Source organism: Sinocyclocheilus rhinocerous, unplaced genomic scaffold (assembly GCF_001515625.1).
Source record: "Sinocyclocheilus rhinocerous isolate Xijiao unplaced genomic scaffold, SAMN03320098_v1.1 scaffold298, whole genome shotgun sequence".
NCBI lineage: Eukaryota > Metazoa > Chordata > Actinopteri > Cypriniformes > Cyprinidae > Sinocyclocheilus > Sinocyclocheilus rhinocerous.
In genome coordinates, this window is record NW_015650702.1 from 122,495 (window position 1) to 134,580 (window position 12,086).

The 12,086-nt window shown below is 39.8% G+C and overlaps 1 protein-coding gene across 1 annotated transcript in view; it reads right to left on the bottom strand.

The window, feature by feature from the left end:
* The window catches only part of LOC107712367 (protein spinster homolog 2-like), an 18,244-nt gene extending 6,652 nt beyond the window's left edge, over nucleotides 1-11,592 (bottom strand). The window contains exon 1 of the mRNA XM_016517594.1: nucleotides 11,148-11,592. Within this exon, the coding sequence (XP_016373080.1) occupies nucleotides 11,148-11,379 (232 nt within the window). The 5' untranslated portion in view covers nucleotides 11,380-11,592. The remainder of the gene's footprint in view (nucleotides 1-11,147) is intronic.
* Nucleotides 11,593-12,086: the final 494 nt, after the last annotated feature.

The window sequence follows — 12,086 nt, forward strand, 5'->3', positions numbered from 1 at the left end:
TTTCCACCCGGGGGGGGGGGTGTTTTAGCAGGCGTTTGCGGGTGTGGGTGTTTTGGAATTCCCTTACCATTTTATACCAGTAGTTCCTCATTACTGCCTCACCCTCAGGCGGGCTGCCAGCACTGCTTGTCGTTGTACTGCTTTGTACGCTGCACTGCTGATTTGAGACTAGTTTTAAAGTGTGTGCACAACAGCAAAAATTTTACAATTTATGAACATTAAATCACAAATGCACAGAAAATATATTCAGTAGTATTTCCTTTATACCAAAATACTTGCCCGGAGAGTGTAAATAAGCTGTGCACTGCGAGGCTTCTTCAGTCAGTCTTCTAGTTTAGACCACAACACATGCTTTTAAATATTACATAAAAAGAAAAAAAGAGGGAGAGGTTTTCTCCTGCAGAGGTGCTATGCAGAAACAGCATATAGTATTTGTGCATTAATAATTCATAAGAGAATTATCCTCTGGAGTCAAGTGTAAGCCAATGTGTCAGACGTACAGCTGTGCAGTGGTCAGAATGCACTGGAGCACAGAAAAATCCCCAGGCTGCCTGGTTTCCCCTCAACATCAGGAGTACTTATGGTCAGTAAATGTATGGTTATAGACATATCAGTATACTTACTCCTTATATACAGAAACAGAGAGGGGTTTTCTAGTTTAAACATGCACAGACACTTAGATGCATGAGTATAAATGTTTAGCAACAGTAAACATTGGCAGTAATGCTCACTATATACATTTATATAGTGGCTATTACACACAGAGGCTCTAAATGAGCAGCTAGTTTCATTAAATGAACTCCTGACTACACTGAGCAATTTAGCAGGAGAGAAAGCAGCTGACAGACACTGGAGTGCAATTACGGCTGCCCTTACTATCAGCCTGATCTGATAGCATTCTGTTGGTTATGTGCTAATGTTAACTGCCAAGCAGAAGCTTCAATTACCTTCCCTTCCCTCAGATTCTGATGCTAAAGACTGCATAAAATCATTTGATAAGCAGTTTTCTTTTCTGTGTTGATGTATTTTCAGATTTGGGTGAGATTAAATATATTAAAGGGCTGGTCCATTTTGTATAGCCATTTTTGCTTTAGTTACAGCCATGAACATTATTTGCAACTTGCTAGTTGTTTGCAAGTATATTAAGTGGACACACTGTAAAATTTAGCAGTACACTAGCATATACTACTATTCAAAGGTGTGGGTCAGAAAAACTTACAAGTTTGGTTTTGGGATCCTTAACATCTGCCTGTTAGTGTTCATACTACCTTAATACTAATCTCATGACCAACCATTTGGACCAACAGTTTAAACATCTTCTGATGGTGTCGAGCCATTAACTGGTTTAACGTTTTGCTGACTGACATTAGACGTTACTAGATTACTGTAATTATAAGGGCTTTTTGTTTTTTTGCCTGTAATGAGATTTGATTTGGCTTTTCTCGCTCACTATGCCTCTTTGCTTATTCTCCTTTTCTTCTCTTTGTTCTGTAAGAGCTGTGTAGGAGTGGGGTGGGTCTCACCCAGGGGGGGCGTCAACAGTGCCCGATTCCGTGAATAATAATTAGTCCTGAATAAAAGTGCTGAAATGCTTGATTATCTTTTTTAATTACTGCCATTCCCATTCGAAGTGTAAACCTACAGTGAAGCATCATTAATTAGCCCATATCCCTCTGACAAACATGTTGAGATGGTACATTATTTTTTTACATTATTTTTATTGCGCATTAATCGTGTCATTATAGAAGAATAATTTGGACACTTAAAATACTACCTCAAAGTGTTCAGGAATTACCTGAAAGTAGCAAAGGACAGTGCTTGAATACTAAAATACAATCTTTGGGCTTAGCATCTGTGAAGCTCTTTGATTCAGAAAATGTCTAAGGAGAGGAGCTTAATCAATGAAGCTTCAAACGAAGCCAAGCTATTCTCAACGCAGTAATTGACAGTGTTGAGCAACAAACAGAGAGAAGAGAGTCAAGAGGTGTCACGAGACTGAAAACTGGAGGGAAAAGTGGAAGAGGGGAAAAAAGAAAACGCTAAATTGGACGAGGCATTTCAGCACACTTAGGGCTGAAAAAGCCTATGTTGAGAGCTGGTCTTTCAAGCTCAATTTAGCATTAGACTCTAGCCATACTGCTCTGTGTGAGGGGCCATGAGCTTTAGACAACTGACAGCTGAAGGTGATGGAAGTAGGAGAAATGTGTGTGGAGAAAAAAAACTTTTTCAGTCAGTTTAGGCCAGTCAGTTATGATAACCAATTGAGTGAAAACTACACACATAAGTGTTTCACGGCTTTCTCTTTTGACTTATGCTGTACAGGTCATTTATAGCTATACTTTAAAAAAAATATATGACTTCTTTCTACTAAGAATTCTTTATTCAACTTGATACTTAAAAGGGTCAAAAGCTGGTTCAGAGAAGATAAAGCATAACCCCAGAGAACCCTACAGAGGACAGTAATAACTATAAAGTGCTATATGGCAGGAAAGTTGTCATCAATCCCTCTTGACTCAGCATGGACAGGCTCTGCTGTTTGATCTCTCAATAGACTCCTATAGTGAGACACCTAGTGCAACATTAATTCCTAGTGTATGTCATATCCCACAGAATGACAGGAAATGGGATCTAAGGAATTGCAATTCAAAGAAATGTAATGCAGGTCTGTCTGTCTAACTGTTCCGTGAATTCAAATGGACAAATGCACAGTCAAAATATGAAAGAATGGGTTTACTACTATGCTATGGGAGAATACTATACCTGAAGCTCACAAAGCACTGATCCTTTAGTGGAAAGACGTAGTCTGTGTGCATAGAATCTATTTACTTCAAACTCGAAACCAAAAGGCATTCTCAGTTCAATTCTGAATGTAGCATAGCCCTGTGATGAACGCAAAGTAAGCGCCAGAACTGGGTTGCCTGAAATCAATATCTACAGGAGAACCACATGTGGTATGTATTCAAGGGACACTGTAGTCTGAGTAATTTTGACTGTAGCCCCATAAACCTCTATTCTATCCAATCAATGCACAGACACACAATCACACATTTTTATCTGTCCCAGTGTCTTTTATTACATCTATTTTCTAGCTATGCAAAGCACTATTTTCATCCACTCTCATTGAGAACAGCTGAGACTCTCCAGCGCAGTGATCCATCTCACTTGCTCCTTCATGAATTAGAGATAAATCTAATTTCTTCCTGGTCTAGTTTAATGCAGAACAGTGCAAGACACTCTCGAGAGAGACAGTATGTCTTAGATTTGTATTTTATCCTGAAGGCCCACCAAAATGTTCCGCCATAGAAACCCAAGAGAAACCTTCAAGAAGGAAAGAGGGTGTGAGATTATAAGAGTCATAAAGAAGTGTGTTTGGCTGTGTAAATTTAGATGTTTTGTAATGATTTCGTATTGTTAAGCACCTTTCTGTAGCGTGGGCTGGTGACTGTAACTATAGATCAGAGGTAAAGCAACTGTGGGAAAACAAAACAACCGCATCACTGGAATTCCAGCTCTACCTCCACATTCCACATCAGTGAGGTGGAGACGCACACCTCACACACACACACACACACACGCAGGTATTTTAGGCGTTAGTTCTAGGTAATTATTATGTTCTGGTGTGGCCAAATAACTCAAACTATTGTGGCTTACCTGGTACGAATACCAAATTAATCCTTAAAGGAAACTAAGGTCTTTAAGTATTTGTCATATAGCAGGGATGGACTGTGCCTAAAAACAGACTTAAGTCAATCTAACACAAACTTTAACCTGCTGTATTTTGTAGTTCATATATAGCATATATATTTTCATTCTATGTTTATGAATAAAGTGGCTCAGGCACAGCAGTGAGTTATCCTGACTAATCCTGCAATTTAAAATTATCTTTGTTAAATACATTTTAAAATGTCATTTATTCCTGTGATGGCAAAGTTGAATTTTCAGCAGCCACTACTCCAGTCTCCAGTTGTGCTGCTTAATATGTTTGTGGAAACTGTGATACTTTTTTTCAGGAGTCTTTGATGAATAGAACATCATTTATTTGAAGCAGAAATCTTTTATAGCATTATAAATGTTTTTACTGTCCCTATTGATCAATTTAAAGCATCCTTGCTGAATAAAAGTATTTATTTATTTAAAAAACAGTAGTGCAAATTTGGTTTCAAGAGGCCCACAAGTCAACCAGGCCACCAGGAAAAGTCCCAGTGCTCCCTATGGCCAGTCTGTCCCTGCGTACTGAGCAGCATACATAAAGGCATACTTGTCTCTATAGTATGCAAGGGGTTATTTTTAGAACTGGTAAATGAATGGCTCTGAGAAATGAATGAGTCTAGTTAAAGAATCACTGGAATTTAAATGTACAGGGTAGGACATTGACATGTGACTGTCCAACCTAAGGTTTTGAGAAAGCACAGCCTGTTCATCTGTGCGCACCTGAGCCTTTAAACCCTGGACGTCTACTCTTCACACACACTGAAACAACAGAGCTAGATTTCCCACTGAGGCGAAAGTGTTTCTGACATGTAACGTGTCGGGGTGACAAACAAAACCAAGTGTTCTCACGTATAAAAAGATGGCATTCAGTGACACAGAAAACACAACAGGCAAACACTGACTTGATGAGATGATATTTCGGTAGGCCCCTTCATTAATAGATACTGTATTTCACAAAACAGACAGAGGTCTGATCCTATTTACCTACAGAGACTGACATTGTGTTACACTGTGTAGTCACACATACACACGCTTAGGCTACAAATCTGGGAAATAACAAGTTACATAATACCAGTGGCTGATTATTTACTCATTCACAATTGTATAGTGGGAAAGATGACATATTTTCCTCCTCAATAAGACTCTGTAAATACAGACATGCAGTAAAGTCCAGTTTAAATATTTGTCTTGGTAATGTCGAGTGCTTCTGAAGGCTTACTTTAGGGACAAAGCTGAGCTTTAGTAAAGTAGTTTACCCTACTGACCCTTCTTTTGATTTGATTTGGTCAATATTTACACAGAAGTCTTATCTAAAAACAGAACAGATCATCAGCCTTATCTATAAATATTATCCACCCTCATAAAACTGGAATAACTACTCAAATATGATTTCAGGTCAAGCATAATTAGAGATTCCGGTATCTGTAGCACCAGTGAGGATTTGCTATGCTTTCAGGATGATTTAGCCACTGTTACGTTGCATCCGGAAACACTGAAATCAAGGTCACTGAGTTTGTCCCTCTCTGCATGTAGATATATGGAGGACAAAAAATGGAAAATGAATGAGAAATTCAACGGTAAAAATGTTCGCTAATCTGAAAATTACTATATTGTCATAAAAATTATATTAGATTAGGTGGGACATTACACTACTTTTGAAAGGTTTACAGTAAAGTCGGTAATATTGTAAAATAGTATTAGAAGTTAATATTTGATTATATGTTTTATATTTGAATATATATTAAAAAATAAAATGTATTTCTGTAAATGGCAAAGCTACATTTTTCAGCAGCCAGTCCTTCAGAAAAAAATCGAATACGCTGATTTGGAGCTCAAGAAAATTTATTTTTTATTATTATTATTATTTTGCTGCTTAATATTTTATGGAAACCATGATACATTTATTTATTTTTTTTCAGATTCTTTGATGAAAAAAGAGTTCAAATAAACAGCACTTCTGATTAATTTGATGCATCCTTGCTGAACTGAAGTATTCATTTTTTAAGACTACAAAATAACAAAATAAGTAGTTACGTTTCTGCCGCTGTTTATTGTAGCCACATGGGATCAGAGGTCAGGCCTAAAGGTTGTCTCCCAGTCTCAAAATCATACATTTCTGAACAGTCCTGGTCTAATACACAGTGACATACCTGAGACTTCAAATCCCACAGGTGCGCTCCCCCCTCAGGCACCCCTCCCCCCTCTTCCTTCACCCTCCTGTACAGCTGTCAAACTCTCCGCCCTTAATCCCTTAGACACACACTCCATCAAAAAGACAAGTTGAGGCTGAGAATCACGGCGAATCCCCTTCTTTAAACGTATAAACACCCACACATACTACACATCTGTTTGGACACGCAATGAGCTAAAAGCAAGCCACCAATTATATTAACAGGGTCAGTGCCATTTTAAACAAGCACGTCTGGTGGAAAAACATAACAACCACAGTTCCTTGTTTGGGTCATCCACGCTACATTAAATGAACATCACATGGGCCGAATGAAAGACAAGCCCGTTAATAAATAAACTGGGAAAATCGCATCCCGGTTCTCAGAGGCTGTTAGCGGACTTGATTGTGTCAGTGATTATTTTGAGAGTCGTCAGGCTGCTCCAGAGCGAGATGAGAATTTGTACCACTGAACGCCACTCGTGTCTATATATATTTATACACTGACCTTATTGTTGAGGTCAGAAAGGCAGTCAGACAATGTGTGTGAGGAGAGAGAGAGAGTGAGAGAGTGTGTGTGTCTTACAGAAGGGACTGCCAAAGAGTGTGTCCAGGCAGAACTAGAGCTGAGCCAGCTAGACTGGACCATCTAGTGCAGAAAAGCAATGCAGCAAAACGTACAGTATACTGTAGTCTCATAAACTATGAGCCTGTGTATCTGAATGTGCAGACATGCTCATTTTCCCTCAGGGAGCTCCTCTGGCTGCTGGATTACCCGTCACACTTAATTAAGCACTTTTTTTTAGATTAAACATCCTCATACCTCAGGATGCCTTTAGGAAAAAAAAGATGCACCTTTCAGTATCTGCAGCACCTCATAATCCAGATTACCAGTTGAACTGCCTTCATTAGAGCAGGCATCAGGCCGGTGGCTAAATGGAGGATCTTAGATCAAATAATGTTAAGTGGCCTCCATCTGTACATCCCGGTGGTATTCCCCGCGCCTCCTAATCCCTGTTTTAACTGTAGTCTGTTGTTGAGCTCAGTCTGTCTGCTGGAGAGACTGTTGCCAGCCAGCCTCCCTGGGTCTGAGCCATCACAGCCAAACCACAAATTTAATCAAACTAAATGGTTCACAACCTCAGTCCCATCAATCTGATCTCTCTGTCCCACTGGAGGCTGTGTTGGAGACAGAAAGAGACAGATATAGATAGTGGACAAATATAATGGGCAAGCAGGGAGTGAAAGAAGTGGGCAAATCGGCCCTAGCGTTGCAGAAATACACCTCGGGCTAAACATAAAGAAGGATAAACTCAAGTCGTTCCTATAACTTTGACTAGCCAGATATGAGTTATAGCAGATAGTCTAGCCACCGAAAACACACAAGAGTCTATAGTGACCACATTACATCCTTAGTACACCCAAACACCCTGTGTCAGGTAATACGCAAAAGTTTTTGGCCACAGAATCAGCACATAGAATGGTTTTCTTCCTCTGTGCTTCATTCTGTTATGCGGTTCCTCATGAGGGATTGGTTGTCTCTCCTCTGCTATAAAAACTGCACACCCACTAGTTTTGTTTAGGTGGAGAAAACAGCCAAATTAGAGCTTTGCTGTTCCCTTTCACACACACATATCAATCAATTAAACGCAAGACTGACAAGGCTAAAATGACACACTGCTTTTTCCCCTTTCTTTTTTGAGAATTAACATTTGGTTCTGGCTAACAGTGATGAGAGACCTTGGTTGGTGCTGTAAGATTCCAAAACAACCACAGCCTAGAACTGCTTGTAAAAAGTGAAACTAGCAGTAAATGAATATGACTTAAACAGCAGGAAAACTCAAATGAAGTGTTTTCACAGTGACAGTAATTTTTAGACCCAATTTCAGTCCTTGGAACTGCATTAATTATAAGACACTAACTGAGAATGTAATGCAAAATTGTTTGGTGTTAAAAGCAATGACTTCATGCACATTTGATTTTATTTTGTTTGTGTGTGAGTGCAACTTAAAGTGCACTGCTGCACTAAAACTAAAGTGGACACAATTCAATGTACCATTTTTTACTACATCTCTGCAAATTTTGAAACATCACACTTTATGAATTACTTCTAGATGATGGCTTAACCACTCTTTTAGCCTTAAAGAAATAGTTCAAAACAAAGAGCTGTCACCTTTAATCACTCTAATATCATTACAAATGTTTAGATATTTTAAAAGTCCAAACAGCACTGACCTCCACTGACTTTCAATTTATGAAAAAAACACCATCTTTTGCATTATACGTAAGAAATAAGGAGTCATACAAAATTTTTGTTTTGGGATGAACTATCCCTTAATGTACCCTCAGACACACAAACCCACAAACAAGCCACTGCTGAAAGTCATTAATACGATGACTGTGTCAGTCTGACTGCAGGACAAATGACTGAACAACCACTTCTGTCTCAGCTGCCATGTGGATCATTCTCTTGCTCTCTCTCTCTCTCTCATACTAAAGAGTGGTCATCACCACTGCAGGATGGCTGCGTCAGCTCTACCCTCTTTACCCAAGAAGGGGGCTTCACCCTCACATCACATGCTTGATCAGTCAGGAACTGGGGTGTAGAAGAGATGCTAAACTCAACAACATGCAGTTTGCTGCTGCAGCATTCACAGACAAACACATACACTTATACACAACTCCTCTCTTGAGAACTGACTCATTTTCTGCAATCTCCCTGCAGTCATCATCTCACACATATACATTCTCCATTTCATTCTCTTCATTCATCGAAACTGTTCAGATGTAACTCATTGTTTAAAAGCCAAGAGATTGATTAACTGTATATGTTTCACATGAGCAGTTGCACAACATGATAAATGATCTTCTTTTTCATGGACAAATGTGTGTATCTGTTACGTCACTTGAGTAAAAATGGGAGGAATTTAGCTTACATTGATACTTTTATCTATGAAAGAAAAACAACACTGCCCATTTTTAATGTACAAGCTCCGCCAAATAATTGCAAATACATGGTTTTTATGTCTCAGGATGCAACTTAAGGAAACTACAATGTGGTTATTTTGTCAAGAAACACACACAAAGTTATACAGCCTATTACAAGTAAAGCTGAAGGAAATTGATTAAGAGCAGTATCTAGTATTGACGGTTATCCTAAATCCCGCGTTTCAAAAATCCCTAGCTAATAGCGCACTCTTGCCTGGTTCCAAATCTCTAATCGCTTATCATTAGTTATTCATGAAAATTACCCCTCTCGGAGTGTGCTGGAGCGAATGTCAGCTGACAGGTCCTCTCGGATCACCGAGTACCCATTCAGTAAACGAATTAATCCGCACTTTTTGAGGGAAGCTAAATTTGACACAACATAAAAACTAGTAGATTAAATCTGTTCTAGTTTCTATGGAAACATGTCAGACCGCGGCTGCGCTCTGCCTTTATTCCAGAATAACTTGATTCCTGATACCAAGGGCATCTTGTGTGGAGCGCTACTGAGGTTCCTATTTATAAAACCACGGATATAAAATTTGTCCCTCGAGAATTTTGCTCTAAATTACATTGTACTGTAATGGCCTCGAGTATATCGCTACTGCTTTAACTGAGGTCTGTGTATTTTTATGTAGGTATGTGTAAACGTATTACATTTGGACACAATGTCCATTAGCCTACATTTATATTGATCAGATGGGTTGATAAATGCGTAACGTGATTTTGAGTCTCGTTGTATATTTACACACAATAGCCTACTAATGAACTTAATACGTAATTATTGTGTGGAGCTGCTTGTATGGGCACATTGCCATTAATAATTGTTTACAGGAGCCTAATGTCTAACGTGGATACTGATTTGAAAAGGGCTTATAATAGACATAAAATTATACATGGAACCACTTGTCACGAGGATTGGGGTTTTCACTCATTTGGCAGGCAGAGGGTCAGATTAGATTGACCTAAAATCACTCACAATAGTAGCCAATCAATATCATGTTAGCACAGCGGGGTTACCCCTCTCAATCCGGATGGTTTGATTAAATCACACAGAATAAGACCGTCTTTAACCCGCGCAGCGAGATACACAAATGATCACTTGACTTATGTTAATGTTTAAATTGTGATTTTCCTGGTCAGTGTTTGACCTGAAACCTCTCTGTAAGTGAAACATTAAACAATACAAATGATGACTAGCGCGGTTTTCGCTCTCCTGAGGCAGATAGTAAAACGAGCGTCCATACGCCAAGAAAATACTGGTCTTACCTGCTACAGTGTATCTGTCCATGTAATTGAGCACATTTCCAAAACTCAGAATCCCGGCGGCAACGAGCGGAGACCGGCATCGGAGTAATGCGGCACGGAATTTCTGCCCAGGTTTGCAGGGATGCAGGTCTGGACTGGATTTAAGAGCCGGACTCATGTTTCTATGGAAACATGTCAGACCGCGGCTGCGCTCTGCCTTTATTCCAGAATAACTTGATTCCTGATACCAAGGGCATCTTGTGTGGAGCGCTACTGAGGTTCCTATTTATAAAACCACGGATATAAAATTTGTCCCTCGAGAATTTTGCTCTAAATTACATTGTACTGTAATGGCCTCGAGTATATCGCTACTGCTTTAACTGAGGTCTGTGTATTTTTATGTAGGTATGTGTAAACGTATTACATTTGGACACAATGTCCATTAGCCTACATTTATATTGATCAGATGGGTTGATAAATGCGTAACGTGATTTTGAGTCTCGTTGTATATTTACACACAATAGCCTACTAATGAACTTAATACGTAATTATTGTGTGGAGCTGCTTGTATGGGCACATTGCCATTAATAATTGTTTACAGGAGCCTAATGTCTAACGTGGATACTGATTTGAAAAGGGCTTATAATAGACATAAAATTATACATGGAACCACTTGTCACGAGGATTGGGGTTTTCACTCATTTGGCAGGCAGAGGGTCAGATTAGATTGACCTAAAATCACTCACAATAGTAGCCAATCAATATCATGTTAGCACAGCGGGGTTACCCCTCTCAATCCGGATGGTTTGATTAAATCACACAGAATAAGACCGTCTTTAACCCGCGCAGCGAGATACACAAATGATCACTTGACTTATGTTAATGTTTAAATTGTGATTTTCCTGGTCAGTGTTTGACCTGAAACCTCTCTGTAAGTGAAACATTAAACAATACAAATGATGACTAGCGCGGTTTTCGCTCTCCTGAGGCAGATAGTAAAACGAGCGTCCATACGCCAAGAAAATACTGGTCTTACCTGCTACAGTGTATCTGTCCATGTAATTGAGCACATTTCCAAAACTCAGAATCCCGGCGGCAACGAGCGGAGACCGGCATCGGAGTAATGCGGCACGGAATTTCTGCCCAGGTTTGCAGGGATGCAGGTCTGGACTGGATTTAAGAGCCGGACTCATGCTTCCAGACAGCGTGTGCACCTCATCCGAACTGCTGCACCCCTCGATTTCACATCCATCGCTTTCCACGCACATCTTCTGGCACGACAGATCCAGCGCAAACGATTGAACGATTTCTGAACGGAGACAGGACGGTTGGGACGGAAAAGTGTTGCACCTTTGAGCGATAAAGAAAAATTAAGTGTTAATCGCGAAGAATACAAATCATTGATTTGGTTATTGCTCGCTGAGCTCGGTTCATGTCTGTACAGTGACAGGATTGAGCGCTCGGGAAGCGCTTTTCTCTCACTCTGTAGTGTGTTGTTCGAGGGAGGCGTGGTTGCGCGTTAAGCCCCGCCCCTCACTCTGAGCAAAGGAAGGCGCTTGTGTTCACGGAATGCTCGTGTGAAAGAAGGGAATGCCACCGAAAGTTAGTAGTGACAGAGCGCACCCAGTTGCTTTGTCTCTGTTGTTCTCTCTTTTTTTTTCTGATGTAAAAGAGTAAATGACGTGGAATATCCTCTTTTCATTAAGGTGTATATGAAAAAAAAACTCGAGAGCCGTGGGGAAATATTACCCTTGGAAGCGGTTAATGGTCATTTCTTTGTAGACTCGAGACGGGGTGCGACGGGGGCTTTTGGGGGGTCTGACCCTCTCTACTAAGCTTTAAGCCCCCCAAAGGATGGCAGAACAAATGTAAAAAGTGCATTAAATAGGTTTAATTTTATAATTGTTCACAAATACATTTCAGTAAGCTGAAACTCTCACATTTTCACCTGTCGCCAAATAGAGAAATGTTGTTT